At 40.8% G+C, this 12,787-nt stretch overlaps 1 protein-coding gene across 1 annotated transcript; it reads right to left on the bottom strand.

Moving 5' to 3' along the window:
- Positions 1-8,961: 8,961 nt before the first annotated feature.
- LOC147885001 (uncharacterized) lies at positions 8,962-9,683 on the bottom strand. The gene is made up of 2 exons (XM_087397942.1): positions 9,491-9,683; positions 8,962-9,389 (listed from the first exon to the last, which is right to left on the bottom strand). Exons 1-2 carry the CDS (start codon positions 9,546-9,548, stop codon positions 9,043-9,045), a joined length of 405 nt encoding a protein of 134 aa, XP_087254068.1. The 5' UTR covers positions 9,549-9,683; the 3' UTR covers positions 8,962-9,042.
- Between the last annotated feature and the right edge of the window lie 3,104 nt (positions 9,684-12,787).

Raw genomic sequence — 12,787 nt, 5'->3', positions numbered from 1 at the left:
GCCTCTAGTAGGAGCTGAGCAAGAGCCTCAGCCTATTGTCTCACAGCCTTGTGAAAAGGAAAAGAGACCAAGGACAAATCAGGACCTAGGCACGACAAGCCACCTCGAAGGACCCACCAAACATAGGAAGAGGAGTCTGAAGAGGTGGTTGCAAGGGAGGAGAGGCGAAAGAAGTTCAAAGCGGACAAGCGACCATGGAGCCATGTCCAAAGGCCAATGTAGGATCCCCCAAAGATTAAGAGGCACAAAAAATCAGGCATGAAGGCACTTTAGGAGATCCGCAAGTTCCAAACCACTGTGGACAATCTCATTTCCCATGCACCCTTCTAGCATGTTGTACGTGAAATAGCACAGCATTACAAAAGTGATGTGCATTTCACTTCAGGCGCTATGGGAGCAATTCAAGAGGCAACGGAGTAGATGACAATAGGTCTTTTTGAAGACGCAAACTTATGTGCTATCCATGCAAAAAGAGTAACAGTGATGGACAAGGACCTTGCACTCATCAAGCGCATCCGCTCCGATCCCTCCCTTAGGCCCTAGATGTTGTTTAGGTTCATTTGGTGTAACTTGAATCATTTTGTAAATCTCTGCCCTTTGACTCCAATGAATAAATGATATTTTTATGTTCTATTACTGTTCCCATGTTATTATACATGTTACATGATGCTTTCCATCAGTTTATGCAAGTTCAGTGTGAATTTGAGTGGTCAAATGATGTTTTTTCACTGTGGTGCAGAAGGCAAATGTGTTCGGCATCGCACGAGGAGCCCAAAAATGCTAAAACCTGCTATGGTGCATATGGGGCCTGTTTGACTAGCATATGGGGCCTATTTGACTTGGTCAAACAAGCCCCATACGCACCATAGCAGGTTTTAGCATTTTTGGGCTCCCCGCGCGATGCCAAACACATTTGCCTTCTGCTGCATAGTGATATTCTTACTGGATTGCTCAGAAATGACCATTATAACGCAAATATTTATCTAATCGCATGCTTTTGAATAGAATAGTGAATGAAAATATTAATGTCAACAACAATTAAAGTTACAAAATACAATGACAATATAAAATAAATTTTGTAAAAGAACATAAAATGGGGCATTGTATAAAAAGTATATCTATATTCATATAAAATAAAATGTCTGTACAATAAGGCTTCAGAGCCTTTCTCTCTTCTCTAAAACACTGAGAACATCGGGCTTTGATTCCCAAATACACTCCTAGCTCTAAACCTAGTCGATAGAGAGTCAACACTATTGTTGTTGCTGGCCAAGGACATGGCTGCTGCCATCAATGCCATACCTTGAAAATTGGATCCAAAGGCATTGAGGGCAACCATGGGGTTCACTAAAATGACCTTGTCAGCATTGTGATTGATGTCAGCATGACCAATCACTCTTGACAAGGCCTTGCACTTCAAGAGATCATCACTGCCATGTGGAGAAAACTTTTTGTGGATAACCACAAAGCGCCCTTTTGCTTGGCCAAGGTAATGTGCCAGTGAGTGATCTCGGCCGAAGCTACTGCAAACCAGGCATTGCTGGGATGAGAATAGGTCGACCTCAGATGCCTCCTACAATAGTCCAACATTACATTAGAATTCCATTAAAGCAAAACTATACCAAGAGAGAAGAAATTCAAAGCTTAGTTTCTTACCACTATGGAGTCATCATGCTTAATCCCTTCCTCTTTGTCAATGAGGATGGATCTAGAGGCCTCCTGCTGTCTGGAGTGAGATGTGGAGGCTTCTTTTGGAACATCAGGTAGGTCGGAGTAGATTGATGTCTCTGCATCTTAAATTGGGCTAGGTTAAAACAAGAACCTCTTCTATTGAATCATATGCTCCCAAAAACCCAGGTTCTTGTATAGTCATGTCCACCTCGTATCCACACAGGACACCAAGAGCTTCATCCTCCCAGAGACCAAACATAACCTCTATGTCATGAAGAAAGAGGTATTGTTCTCCATCGGCAAGAAGGGGAGCAAGAAACCATATCATTGTTGTGGGGTCAACAAAGGTGGTGCCCGAGGTGGATGGAATTGGAGAAGTAGAATGGGGTTCAAGAGGTCGCTGGAGCATTTCCAGGGCCAATGCAGCTTCTCGCTTCTCAGTTTCTTCATCTATGGGCTCTTCATTGTAGATGTTGGCCTCATCTACAGAAATAAGAGGATCGAAAAGGGCAGGGACAAGGTAAGGACTTGAGGTCGAGGCCTCCTCTTCCATTTGTCCCTCCTAGAGAAGGACAATAAAGGTCATTTCCCAGGATAGGAACCTATTTCCTGTGTTTTCGATGACTCCACATCCTAGGAGGTCATCAATGTCCACATCCCTAAACCCTAGGGGTGTGAGCTGGGCTCGAAAGTGATCTAAATGCTTCATGAACTTGGGTTCTTGATTGAACAAGTACTTCAAATAATCAATTGGGACCCATCTTTTTGTAGACTCATCAAGTTGATATGCAAAACTCGCGATGTAGTCTTGCATGTACTTGATGAGGTCTTCAAAATCATCTCAGGCTCCCAAATAGGTGCCTAGGACATCTATGCTCTTATCAAAGACCGGAAATAACTCCTCCTCTCTATCAATTAATGGAGTATGGGAGATGAAATCATGGAAGGCAAACCTATCAGAATCCATGGTAGTTTGGTAGCTAGGAGAACTATGTCTATGATAGTGAAACTTTGAAACTAAAGTAACTTTATATCCTATATATTCCCAAATGTTCTAAATATAAAAAATAAAAAGAATTATAAAATTTTTAAGAAAAACTTGACATTGACATGATAAAAAACCATTCAAAACATCAAAATTAATTGCACCACTATTGATTGGAAAATGTCAAAATCCATAATTGTTCCACCCCACATTGTTTACAATCTTCAATATTGTAGGAGGGATAAAAGTGGCACTATGCACAAGCTTCTCTGCACGCTTTCGTACCTTTTCACCATTTAAGGTAAAGTGAAAGGACTCAGACATGCCATCCTCCATGACCAATAGGTGTCCCCACATGTCCCTGAGAGTCCACTGTGACGTGACAATCACATTCTTGACATCTCCTAAATGAGGACCAATACATAAACTTACCCCTGTATTATCATCGTCGTTAGAGTCAAGGGGGAGCCAATTGCCACCTGTTTTCTTCCAACACCTATATTGGAAAGCAAAATATAACATTTGGTAGGAGATGTGGTACTTGACAACCACATTGTCCTTACATACATGGCATTGAAATAGATTACCCTTTTGTTCACCTGACCTGCTTCCCCAATCCACCCCAAGCAATTCCTCAAGGGCATTCTCATGTAGGCACTTGCATGACCACATGGGTTTTGTTCTGTGCATCTGGATATTCTAAAAACAAGATGCAAAAATGTGCAGAGGCATAAACCAAGACAACCTTACCCATTTAGAGCCAAATGTAAACTTCATGGCCATGCCCACATCCTTTGCAATCTTTTCCTTGTATCATTGCATTGTTCTTGTGTCCACCATGCTGCAATCCATGTCTTCAAGTTGTGGTGTTGCAATGCATTGAAGATGGCCATAGCCTCTGATGCTGTCCTTGGAGTAATGAACTTGGCATTATACCAATAGATATTTCTCTGTTTCAAAGCAGAGGACTTCTCTCCAGCATGCATTTGCCTTCCTAAATCCTCATGAATGGCAGTAAACTTACCTAAGAAGCACTCGACGAGTTCCCACTCCTCAAAGTCTGAAGGAAATACATGTATTATGCACAAGTGCTATTTCAAAATACAATTTCAAACTGACTCATTACACTAGTTCTATTTCAAAATACAATTTCAAGCTGACTCATTACACTTTAAAATCTTACACAAAATGCAAACTTACAATGCGATGGTATTGTCGATTGATTGCTTGATAGAGGAAGGCGCATGTCCTTCCCCATGTGGATGTGTTGCACCTTTGTAAGCAATTCTTTCTTCCCAAGCTTGAACTTCATGATGTGGCCCTTCCATTCATGCAAAAGATCACCTCTTTTGCTCTTGGGAAGCTTATCTAGACCCTTGGAAGATCCTCTCATGACTATCCAATCATTCAAGCTATACGTACAAGGCACCCATTCACCCAGTGCATTTTTGCTCCTGTGGGACACAGAGTACATGTATGGTCTCCCCACCATGCTTGTCCAGAGGTCACAACAGCAATAGTGGACTAGAAAGTGCAGCTTGGAGGGAAAGAGCAGCTCTGATAGAGGGAGAGAGAGGGAGAAGGTATAGAGGGTGCAACTGAAGGTTAAGAGAAGCTCCAAGAGGTGCCATAGCTAGGAATGGAGGGATAAAGAGTAGAGGGGGATGAGTAGCTGCTCTAGGAGGTGTTGTAGCTAGGAATGGAGGGAGAAAGAGTAGAGGGGGATGAGCAGCCACTACAGGAGGTACTGCAGCTAGGAATGGAGGAAGAAAGAGCAGAGGGGAATGAGCAACTGCTGCTGTAGGAGGTGCTGTAGCTAGGAATGGAGAGAGAATTCAAGCAGCTACTACAGGAGGTGCTAGAGAGGGAGAAACACAGTGGACCAGAGCAAGAGGCGGCAGAGAAGATGCCAAATGAGTTCCCACGTTTGAAAAATGGAGGGAGAATGGAGCTGGACTAGAGAAGAGGAGGGGGCAGGCCTGTAACCAGCTGAGAGGGGGGAAAATTTTGCCCAAAAGTTCCCACTACCTTTTGAATGACTTGTAGGTTTGTTTGGGGGGGGTGCATATGGGAGAAGGGTCAAGCATGGGTTGAGGGTGGCGGGGGATGGTTTGAGTGGTCCCCGATGTAAGAGGAGTAGCCAATAGGGGGCTATTTGTAGGTCTGCCCACCATCCACCTCAACATGGCATTGCCCCACAAAAAGGAGCACTCCCATTGGTACACCTCAAATACCTCACTAATCCCTTGAAATTAGGAAACACTAATTGGGGGCCCTTTGGAGACCCCAATTCTCCCCTAATGCATGCCACCCATGTACAATCACATTTTTTGACTATTTTTGGCATTGGTGTCCGCACACATACATCAGCCTTGTACATGCTCTTGGCTACTCTAGACACACAGTTGTCATCATTCTACTACAAGCTTGATCCTTGTTGGCACATAGTCATTCTCACATGACTTGGTTTTGACTGTTTAGCATGAGCCCCATAGTGGCAGCAGATCATTCCTCAGCACAAGGATACCTATGCATCAGTGCGGTCCTACCCCAGTGTAATAGACGTCATCAGGTTCAGCCATAGCACAACCTGGGGAAACTCAGTGTTTCAGCATGCACTTATGGTTGTAGTATACAATCCTTACATGATGCAGATTAGTGGTTGTATCCACGACTATAGATCGATCCCTTCATCAGCATTCTACACCTCATTTGCCTCAGGGACATCTTATGCATTCACAGTTGTACTTCAAGCTTCTAGGCCTTCTTGGCGAGCCTACAATAGGTGCTACATCCTATGCCGATAGATTTTTAGCCATGCACATATCAGATGACCTTCAGCTCATGACATTTGAGCATATAGGTTTGATAGGTTGCTGTACCTTGTCAGTTTTATGGGCCTCTTCATCAATTCATCAGCGTATCACACCTGCACCTTTGGCCCTAGATTCTCAACCCCAGATCACTCTACCCACACTGACTATACGGTCTTCTTCGACTCCACATCATTCGACAGAGATTATTACTCTACTGCAACATACCTCACACATTGATGTTAGTTCTTTTGGGTTGGTGACAACCTCATATGTCACAACATACTGGATTATTTCTCCATAGCTACATCGACTAGCCTCACATTCGGATGCCTCTTTAGAGTAGCTGCATAGTCCATGATGACACATGACATGTTCAGCATGTAGCCATACATACCGTTCTTCACACAGTCATCATTCAATCGACCAGTCTTCGATCCAGGTGGACTTGACTTTCTGCATGTTTCCTTCCTCTTCCTTTCGGCCTATATTCTTGGTTTTATTCCCAAAGGTGAAGGATGACCCACAACTTAAGAGGGGGAAATCCACAATATGTACATTATCACTTTAGTTGTACTCATTGTATATGCTTCCGCTATGAGTCATTGTGCTCACATATGCACATACTACTCTGATTTCTTTTCATTTTTCTTTTCAGTTTTGGATGCTAGAATATGCACCAAATGAAATCCACAAACGAGTCTTGTATATGCACCCTCTACTTATGCAGTGCAATTTAAGAGGGGGTGTTAAAGATAGTGTGAATTGCACTATCCACATAGGGCATAGGGGCAAACCCTAAACCCTAAGGGGCTCACATGTATATCTTCATGTTCCTTGTCAATACACTTAGTGTACAGGTAGCTATATCATGTGCACTCCTCTCTCTCCCCCTCTCTCGCTTCTGCTATCAAAAATGGCCCCGAAAATAGTTCTGTGACTGGCTACACCCAAAGCAAACGTTGACCTGCCCCTAATGTGTGCTTTCACAAGGGCCCTTTCAGCCATGTCTAGTGATTTTGCTAGTATAGGGTCCTCAATCACCGCATATTGTCAACACAATACGTTGAAGTAATCTTCCACCTATGCATAGGTGGGGTCCCTTCTGGCCAATCAAAAATAGAAGATCGAATGTAATCCTCTCTCTCTCTCTCTCTCTCTCTCTCTCCATTCGTGCCAATGTCTCAAATAACCATATAGAGGCTTAAACTCAAGTTTGAGCCTCCATGTCCATGCAAGAGGAGAAGGGGCTAAAAGATAGTGGGATGAGGTGAAAGAAGGAGATTGGGGAGAGAAATCCAAACCTGCTATCGCACACAAGGGAGGGTGAGGGAGACAAAATCTTAAAAAGTGCATTTCGTCCCACAGTCATTGTTGGGATTCTAAGGGAATCAATTGCATTCCAACAAATGCATGTGACAGTGTAGTTTCCTATATACTCATGTGATCTTAAAAATGACCTTAAATCCTAAAAAATCTTTCATAGCATGCATTAGAAGAGCTCTAACATTCTACAAAATGGATATTGCAAGAAAAATAGTAAATGATTAACTTCTTGTCTAAAACAGCTATGAAACAAGGGACCACCATGCCGGCTTTAAATAGCCTTAAAACTGCTAAAGTAGCTCTCTTATTAAACAAAGCACAATGGTAATGCACAAGAACCAGTGCAGGGGATTCCACTATTCCATGGATCACCATGCATCATGCGTTATATGCATGTCCAGTAGAGATGTGGATTGTTGAGCTCTGCACAGTGTTTAGACTATATGCAAGGCTCACATGTCAAGCTTTGCACAATATTCAAAATGACTATATGCATGCATGTCGAGCTCTACATGAAAGTTCAAAATAATTATGCTAACAAGTTTTAATAGATTATGTCTCATCAATGCACCCAAAAGAAATCGGCAAGAGCATGAGCTTGTCCCAACTTTTAAATCACAGGGTCGCAAAATGCCTCAAAAATAGTTCTATGATTGGCTTCACCCAATCATGCATTGACCCTCCCAAATTCCTTCAATCATGCATTTACCTCCAGGTGCTTTCAAAAAACCGTCAATAAATTTAGCAATATCTTCTTCCTAAAGCTTCTTTAATTCCTTCAATCATGCATTTACCCCTCAAAGTGTTTCCAAAATTCCATCAATAAATTAGATAGTATCTTCTCTCACATTCCTCAATAGGGAGCTATCTAGGAAAGCTATTGATGATCCATCTCAAAATTATGTTTTTTATTGTGAATAAGCACTAACCCATAAGATTGCAAAAAATTAAAAAAGGATTGGAGACCCTAATCATAGTCCTGAAAGATTTGTATATTTTGATTCTTCATAACTAATCTAGTATACCATTAGTCATTTGTGGTGTGCTCTTGAGTGAGTCTTGAGTTGTGCCCTCTCGAGCTCTCCTCTTTACTCATCCTCTACGTCTTCATATTTTATCATTATTGGCGACATAGCTACATTCACTTGAAGTACTTGATTCTTGATGTGATTCTTTAATGCTTTTAATTATAATATACATGCTTTATCAATTCATTTCATCATAAGACATTTTGTTTGTTGGCAAAGTCATTAAAAGGTTGTGCTTCCTCACCTTAGTCATTTATGATGTTGTGCTTAGTGTATTCAATATTTTTCCCTAGAGGCATTCATTATTTCAAAACCACACATAGTACGTGTGTTCAAGGCATATCTAAGAAATTTCCTACCTATATATTTTTTAAACCTATATTCACCCCTTGTATAAGTTTTAAGATGCTAAAGTAACCTTTTTGTATGAAAATTTTGCTTCTTGAATTTAAAATCCCTTATGTATCATGTGCGATTTCTATAAGTCCCAAGAGAATAAAACCCTTTTGCTTGAATGCACGTGCTTTCTTATATATATTTTTGTAGTGAACCGCCTAGTCTCTCCCTAATTCGATATCACATGATTTTAAGGCTTGCAAGGCACAATTATTGGCTATAGGAGCTTCCCATGCACAATCTTTTTCCACAAGGGAGCCAAATAGAATTTCATTGTATTTTAATTAAAAGTAGAATAATGTTCCTCGTATGGAATTGCTAGCCTAGTAGAATAAGTGCTACAAGTATGTTTTGTAGGCATTGCCTGATTGAGGCAAAGCTATTAGTATTGGAAACTTGGGCAACCCACCTCCCCAAGTTTCATTGAGAGGGAGGAGATTGCTTGCAAGTGATCAGTTTGGGAGGAGGAGATCATACAAACATAAGAAGATTTATGGAAAATAAAGGGGCTTAGTGTGTATACAGACTAGAGCTGCCAATGCCCGCCTATCCACAGTGCATTGAATGCATCTAGGTGGTGGGTCAGACATCGGCAAATAATCTTGCACGTCCATGATACATGGGGGGTGCTCATGGTGTGCTAGTTTGTAAATATACCCTTACTTTTCCACTTAAATAGTAAGAATCACAGAGACATAAGTCAAAAGAAGCTTATGAGTCCATAGAAGTTCTGAAATGGAGAAACAAATGTTGCAATTAGGCACAATTATAAGAAGATTAAGCCGATGATATAGACGTTACAAAATGCAGAAGCTCAAGCCGATCATACACAATTTATGAAATGAAGCAGGATTGCCAGTAGGCCAACGATCTGCAAGTAGAAACCATGCCCTCGAACGCAGGCTGCATGAGACGCATGATGCCGTCGTGATCCCCTTGGAACTGAGTGCCAGGTGCCATGTCCCGCACCTCCCTCATCTTCTATCCTCGACTGATGATCTACTCCTAGCTCTGTTCTTGTTTTCTCTTGCGATGAGCTCTTGGGCGTCCTGTGTTCCTCCACTGACTTCATCAGCATCTGCCTCATTGTTCTCGACAACAAGATGCTGTGTTCATCAACCAGCGAATCTCGAGGGCCAGTGCTGGCTTTCGGGCGAGCTGCAGTCGAGCCTGCGTGGCGAAGATCAGCGAACATTTTAGCTCAATGTGAGGAAGACAATACCAGGGTAGAAACTTTGAAAGCGTAAACAAATTTCCGGGTTGGCACACACCTGTGACGAGGGCAACGAAGGCAGCGCAAAATAGGAGGAAATTCAGCACGTTGAACATTGTGTATAGCCTGAAGACCTCAAAATCAGAAGTGCGTGTAGGCTGAAGGCCTCAAAGACAGACGAAGCTATGGCGTGGGTTCAGCTTAAAGGCTGAGCTTTGCTAAAAGCCAAATGAGTGCGCCGTCAAAGTGCCTCGTTGCCAGCTCTTGACTAAAAGAAAAAGAAACTTTTTATAAGTGGAAGCACTAAATATTATGATTCTTAACTAATGGAATTAACTGTGTACATTATTAACTATGTACATTATTACTTGTCCTCATCAGCTGAATTTGAATTAGAATTAGAATTAGTTGGAGCATCATCTAAGATCGAATGGCACAAGTGACAACAGGCTCAAATGTGGCATGTGACATTATTACATGTCGTCATCATTTGAATTTGAATTAGCTCGAGCTTCATTAAAGGCAAGATGGCAAAAACTCAACTCAAATAGCACATCATCTGAGATTGAATGGCACAACATGCTCAGATGTGGCATGTGACATTAATGACAACAATTGCACTTGGAGAGTTGTTCTAAGCACTCCAGCGACAATCTAAGATTCAACGTCTCACCTTGATGGGCGCATTTCATGTCATTAAAGACATACCAAGGTCCCCTTAGTGAATGAAACCTATGCGATTTCCATCTATGCTTCACGTTTGCAACTTTTGATCAATATTTATTGAGTGCTACTCTATCCCGTATGGGACAAGGATATTGTACTTAGTTTTTTTGTGTAACAGAGGGTTATTTTATTGATATATCAATAGGGATTTTTATAGTATGTTTTTCTTTACATACATACCTTTTTAATTAAAATTTATTGGGAATGTTCAGAACACAAAAAACACTATTTTTTTACAAGTCATTGCAAACACGTTGACTAGATAATTATGTCATGGTAATCCTATAACCGCATGGTACAAAGAAAATATACCACAAACCATGCAATATTCTTGGACAGCGTGCAGTATATTGACATGTGCATGCACACCACATGTTGGCTTTTCGTGTGACACATGTATGTTGCTGATTAATGTAAACATTGCATTGTAAAGCTATACACCATGTAGTGTATGTGGGATCGATCTATAAAAAGGCCCCCTCCACCATTTCTCGCATAAATTAAAATTTTGGACTATTGTAGCATGATAGATAATTTACCATTTTTCAATGAGTTTATCAATCGAGGCTAGGTGATGGCTCACATTTGTCAGAGCAACTTCACCTTGCCTTGTGACATAGAGAGAGAGAGAGAGAGAGAGAGAGAGAGAGAGAGAGAGAGAGAGAGAGAGATGGGATCAAATTTGGGTAATGGTTTGCTTTCATTGGTTGAAATTGCCTTGCTCTGATCCAACTTAGATGTATTTAACATACACACACACATAGAGGTGCTAGTAGAGCCGATTGTTTGTCGTGTGATGGTTTTCTTTTGTCAATCATCTTACCTCGATGAAAACCTTCCCAACCAAATGTGTGATTGCCATATGTGTGTGTGTGTGTGTGTGTGTATAGGTGCAAGTAGAACCGATTGTTTTTCGAGTGATGGCTCGCTTTTTTCAATCGTCTTACCCCAATGAAAACCTTCCCAACCAGATATGTGATTGCCAATGTTGATCTACATTATCATGGTTACCTGATGTTGTTATATGCTTTTTGTTCTTACCTCTAGCACCCTGTAGCTTGTTAGTCCCCTATTAGTGACTTTTGAATGATTTAGATTATGTAGGGTTTGTACCATTTGGCATCATATGTTCACTATTTAGAATTCAAAATGTAGATAACTATTAGCAATTTAATATTCAATGTTGCAACCTAGGGCGCCAACTCAATATATAATATGTTACTACCCTCATCCAAAATTCAGGGTATGGGGGGACAAGGTCCATATATAATATGCATGTATTTCCTTTTAAAAATTCAAATATGCAAGGGAAAAATATGAAAATTTCATGTCCCCTTCCCCACAAATATAAGATATATAGCTTGAAAAATATGCAAGATTTTAAGATTTGTACATATTTTTCATAATATGTGAGGCCCAGGGGGGGGGGGGGGGGGTCTTTTGGATGAGGGGGGGTAAAACAAAAAATACACTAAAATATGAAAACCCATCTCCTTTCAAATTAGTGTAAATTTTTCATGTGCTACCTAAATTTCAAGGTGTAAAGACATATTTAAAGCTCTTTTAGTGTAGAACACAACTATGTTAATTTTAATAATTTCTACTCATGGCATATTGTTAAATTCATCTCATACTCAAGATTTTGATAGGTTTTCTTACTAAAGGGATTTGGTGCCCTAGGTGTTGCAACAATCGCGTGTGCTGCATTATTTTGTAAGTTCAATTTATTGGCTAACATTAGCATAGCATGTATAACTTATGTTTCATTGTTTAGACTAATTTGAGTGCTTACAATTTGATGGTTTTGTGCTTTAGAAAAAATTGCACAGATCCATCATGGCAACCCGAGAGAGAGAGAGAGAGAGAGAGAGGAGGAAGGTTGAGATTCAATTTCTTGTCCATCAGATTCAATTCAACATCCTATAGGATTGAGAAATGAGGACACTTAGGCTATTGTGCATCTACCGAATATTTGCAAGACCAAATGCAAGCCAAAATATTTGAAAGTTTTTATATTTCCTAAGGATGTACTCAAATGACAAAGTTTGAGGAGATTGAGATAGTGGACAAGTTTTTTCCTTGAGCTTGGGGGATGTCTAACAATATAGAAAAGCAACAAATATAATCTTGCCCATCAATGGAGGGGACATGCTTAAATTATGAACGACCCAATAGAGGGAATCACGAGATTGTTCATTAAAAAAATGCCAAAGAGAAAGGATCATTAGGAATAGAGACAACTAGTACCCTCATCCATTTTACTCAGATGGCTAATGGGGCAAATGAAAACATGACCCTGCAATGCTTAAAGGTAAGGCACATATTGAACTATGTACCCACTTTGCCAACATGTGTTCTTGCTATATACACTTCCCATTAGCAATAGTAACCACTCATGAACCTTTGGGGGAGGGAGTGGAAATAAGAGTAGGTTTTGGTTGTTCCAAGTCTTATAACAATTATGGCATAAGATGGCAAGAGAAATAAGCATGAAGATGCAAAAATGCTACTTTTCTAAAGATAGATGACTGTGATACATAGAGCCGTGCATTGAGCAATAGGGAATCCACATGACATGCAGCTTTGGTGTATCAGCCTCTTGTTTAACAAAGGTAGTATTCATGATATA

The sequence above is a fragment of the Dipteris shenzhenensis genome, chromosome 26 (genome assembly GCF_047967505.1).
Source record: "Dipteris shenzhenensis isolate YYH24624 ecotype China chromosome 26, Dip_SZ_1.0, whole genome shotgun sequence".
Taxonomy (NCBI): Eukaryota; Viridiplantae; Streptophyta; class Polypodiopsida; order Gleicheniales; family Dipteridaceae; genus Dipteris; species Dipteris shenzhenensis.
This window is presented reverse-complemented; position numbering and strand designations above follow the sequence as displayed.

Excerpts from the sequence above, each read along its gene's own strand:
- LOC147885001 (XM_087397942.1), bottom strand. The coding sequence starts at position 9,548 with ATGTTCAACGTGCTGAATTTCCTCCTATTTTGCGCTGCCTTCGTTGCC. Across the intron at positions 9,390-9,490 it reads CTTCGTTGCCCTCGTCACAG|GCTCGACTGCAGCTCGCCCG; the intron begins GTGTGTGCCAAC and ends TTCGCCACGCAG.